The sequence below is a fragment of the Amborella trichopoda genome, chromosome 4 (assembly GCF_054954075.1).
Source record: "Amborella trichopoda isolate Santa Cruz 75 chromosome 4, AtrichopodaSantaCruz75HAP2 v2.0, whole genome shotgun sequence".
Taxonomy (NCBI): domain Eukaryota; kingdom Viridiplantae; phylum Streptophyta; class Magnoliopsida; order Amborellales; family Amborellaceae; genus Amborella; species Amborella trichopoda.
In genome coordinates, this window is record NC_142339.1 from 51,854,201 (window position 1) to 51,858,267 (window position 4,067).

The following is a 4,067-nucleotide window of genomic DNA, read 5'->3' on the forward strand; positions in this document are numbered from 1 at the left end:
GTTAGCGTGTGAACAAAACCTCCACCCCTGAGAAAGGCTACAATCCCAATTTTGTCCTCTCTTACTCGATACGCCTAAGTTTCCCGGTTCACCAATGAAACAAAACCAACACGTGGCTCGGACATGGGCCACTATATCTATCTGACGTGTCAAAGGAAACCACGCCCCTCCCGCCAAAATCTCGCTCAAGAAACCCACTAACGTTATAGCCATTTTTCCACCATGAATCAAACGTCAAAAACGCAAAGCAAAATTAAATTATTTATTTATTTATTTATTTATTTCATATGCTATTCAAATCAAATTCAGAAATTTTCAGAAGCCTATTTAAACTCAGATTTCCTCCAACAAATGAACAAATTTTCTCTCTCTACTTCAAAAAGGAAAAACGAATTTCTTCTCTGCTTCTTGCTCTAACTTTCTCTCTCTTTTTTGCTCTAATTTTCTTAGTTATAAAATACAAATTAACCCTTCTTAGGGTTCTTGCTCGAATTTTTTCCCTCTACTTCTAAAACACAAACAGATTGCTGCTTCGGCTTTTCGTTCTTCGCTTACTTGAGATAAAAGGGTCAATGTTTTCGCAATCACTGAATGTGATCTGGTGGCCAAGTGGTTGCAACAAAAGGAAACTCATCCAAAGGGTTAGTAAAAAACCAGTCTTGATCCAGAGGAATTGTAGCAAACGATACTGGTAATCCTTCAGTTTGATTCTGTTGTGGCAATGGCGCTGAAAGGGAGTTATAAAATTCACTCTCTGTAGAGAAGGACTCATAGGTACTATAGTAATGCTCGCAACTACTCGAATTGGGCACCATGTCCCATACGGGGTAATCGCTGGTCTGCAAAGATTGCTGATACTGCACATTTACTTGCTCGTTGATTCGTGCATCGCCCTGTGAAGAAATGGGGCCTGATGCGCTTCCTACTTCCCGTAATTCAGTACTTGGTTGATGCGGTTGGTAAAGCTCGCTTTCGAATTGATAATTGAATTTCTCAGGAGATCGGGGGATATGCGATGCTGCCTGGTAAAGAGGTAGAGAGTCATCGGGGAAATTGAGGTTAGCACGAGCTCCTCTGTACTCCACAGCCTTTGCATCGTAAGCCCTGGCCGCCTCCTCTGCTGTCTCGAAAGTGCCCAACCATACCCTTATGGCTCTGTGGGGGTCTCGAATCTCGGCTGCCCATTTCCCCCATGGCCTCTGTCTCACTCCCCTGTACTTCCTCCTCCTACTTGAGCTCGAAGCTGCAAAAACACACAGTTCCGTCAAGGTCGAGACAGAGAGAACCAATCAAAGTTTGAAAGGGAGGTAGATGTTAAGGAATGAGGTTGAAGAGGATCACTTGCCTTGTGGACTTGGGTCCGCAGTGGGTTCTACTGGTGAGGAGGAACTCCAACTGCAGGTCTCAGAGGGTGCGGGCTCCAGCTCATCTGGGCCGCAGCCACTGATTACTTGCTGGAAGGCCCGGACCATGATGGCGTCCTCTTGTTCCTGGCGGTGCGCTTGGTGGTCGCCTAGGTGGCTGGGTGGGGTCGTACGCTTAGACATCTCTCGCACCGTCCGTTGCTCGCAACTCGCAACTCGCAACGCCAGAATCGAATGCTACAAAAGGGGGGCCTCCAGTTTTTATAAGTACATTTCTTCAGCGCTGATGTGGCGCGCCAGCTGTCACCCCTTTCACATTACGCGGCCTAGGGTTTCCGACCATCGCGTGGTCGTCATGCCGAGCGTTCATCACAAATAAAATACGAGTGGGACCAACTTCTATTCTAGACCTGTGGGGTAACACTTTTTTTCCGAAAAAAATGAGGCGGGCCCACCACTGGTGGTGCTCAGGAGTTTCTTGATTCGAAGCGGTGGTTTAGGTTAATGACATTGTGTCTTTAGGATATTACGGAGATAGCCCTTGCTTCGAACTTCGAAGAAATGCTGCTCAATAAAATACGAGGTTCTGGCATCATGTTTGTTTCATTCACGTGATTTAAATGGTGTTCCACTTTTTGTTTTTTTATAATTTTATTTAATCGCCCCATTGCCCTTTGAAACGCACGTGCACATTAATCAAGTTATGGATAGCTTTATGTACAAGACATTATCCAAATTAAACTATCTATGAACATGTCTTTTTGGATTGTATGGTTCAAGGGTAATCCAATCATATAAAACGTATGTAAAATAATAATAATAATAATAAAGATTTGGAGCCCAAATGCTTCACCATTGCAATTTTAACCTCTCACATCCGTAGGGGGCGGCAACTGGCCAAGGCCATGCTCGGCCCTTTTTTTTTAAAAAAAATTTATTTGACTGGCCCAGCCCATTTTTTTTCTTTTTTTTTGTTGTTCTTTTTTTAAAAAAATTTTATTTGACTGGCCCGGCCTAGCCCTAATGGATAGGGTCAAGCTTCGACTAGGGCCTCTTTGGCCGAGTCAAGGCTAGGCAAAGCATGGGCCGGCCCTATGGAGACTAGGGCCAACGCTGGCTTGGACTAGGCCCGGCTTGTTGCTTGCCCTAGGCTTCTGATTGGAGTTCATTTTAATAGGGCTCAATGATTTGCATTCAAATCCAAATTTTTAGGGGCAGATAATTTTTTTAAAAAACTTTTCCAAAAAATGGGCTACAATATGTACTATTTTTTGAAGATTACAATCACTTTTCATATTGAGGTTGAGATCAGTTTTAAGGTTTTTAACATTAGAACAACGCTCAATGGGTTTTTGAGGTTCGTTTCCCTTCCATAGTTTGAAATCGACACCTTGTATAAACCTTCTCATTTAGAAATTGATAAATATTTAAATAATTTAAAAATAAAAAGGAAACCAAATTATTAGAACCAAGGATTTAAAATCTGGTACGATGACCTTGATCGCGCATCCAGATTTTCAATTCAGTTTAGTGGAAAAAAAATTAAAACAAGTGGTGCCGGTTCTAACTGGTTCTCCAATAGAACCCGGGCTGACTGGTTTCATGATATTTCAAGGGAATCGGTTTGCCCCCTTTGATTCTTAATCCAAATCGGGCGGTTCCAATCCGGATGGGCTATTTTCTTTTTTACCTTGATTAGAAACTCTATTGTTCAAGGATGTATTAATTTTAGAGAAAATTACATATATATCCGTTATACTTGGCATTATTACGGATGTACCAAATAGTTTCTGTTATTACATGTCTGTCTGTTTTTTACCTTATATAACGCAATTTTTTTAAAAAGACGACTTCACCTTCTTAAGGTTTCTGGAATTGCGCAATTCCTCGCGGTCACATTTTCGGACGTTGGCAATGTAAGCTTTCCGAAATGTGACTGATATTGTTCAACAACTGAAAATACATTGAATTCGGATGTTGAACATCCTAAAAACCCTTCAATTCGGTTGTTCAACACCCAAAAAAGGGTAAAGTCATCCTTTTTTAAAAAATTTACGTTAGGAAAGGTAAAAAAACAGACAGACATGTAATAATGGAAACTATTCGGTACATCCATAATAACGGATATATTTGTAATTTTTTCCTAGTTTTATTTACCTGATTTTAAATTGATAAACTTTATTTGATAAAATTCTTAATATTATTCTTATTCCTATATAAGTAGGAAATAACGGCAATGAAAGGAGAAATTCCCACATGAGAGGAGAATATGCACTCTGAATTTCAAAAATTTTCTTACTCCTTATTTTGAATTGGTGAAATTTATTTGAACAATAAGATTTTATATTAAAATGTTAAAACAAAAATTAAGAAGATGCTATATTCGTTAAAAGTTTAAAATAATTTTAAAAAATAAAAAATTTGTCATGTTTACGTCTGTTCGGAGATCGTATTTATTAGTACCCAGTATGGAGGGGTTTACTGCTTTGAAAATGAGTCATCGTGTAGTAATAAACTTTCATTTATATATGATGAACTCTGCCCACAACCTATAGAATATCATTCTTTGTTTTTTATTCTTTTGTTTGTCAAGGATTATGATTGAATAATCAAAATTGAAGGCCATGACTGCATGATAATGACAATTACTTCTTAAGAAACTCAGCATTTGTCATATAGATTTGGGCGAGCTACTAGTCATTC

At 39.5% G+C, this 4,067-nt stretch overlaps 1 protein-coding gene across 1 annotated transcript; it reads right to left on the reverse strand.

The window, feature by feature from the left end:
• Positions 1 to 312: 312 nt before the first annotated feature.
• Positions 313 to 1,590, reverse strand: LOC18422274 (uncharacterized). The gene is made up of 2 exons (XM_006826779.4): positions 1,346 to 1,590; positions 313 to 1,243 (listed from the first exon to the last, which is right to left on the reverse strand). The coding sequence occupies exons 1-2, from the start codon at positions 1,545 to 1,547 to the stop codon at positions 585 to 587; spliced, it is 861 nt and encodes a 286-aa protein (XP_006826842.3). The 5' UTR covers positions 1,548 to 1,590; the 3' UTR covers positions 313 to 584.
• Positions 1,591 to 4,067: the final 2,477 nt, after the last annotated feature.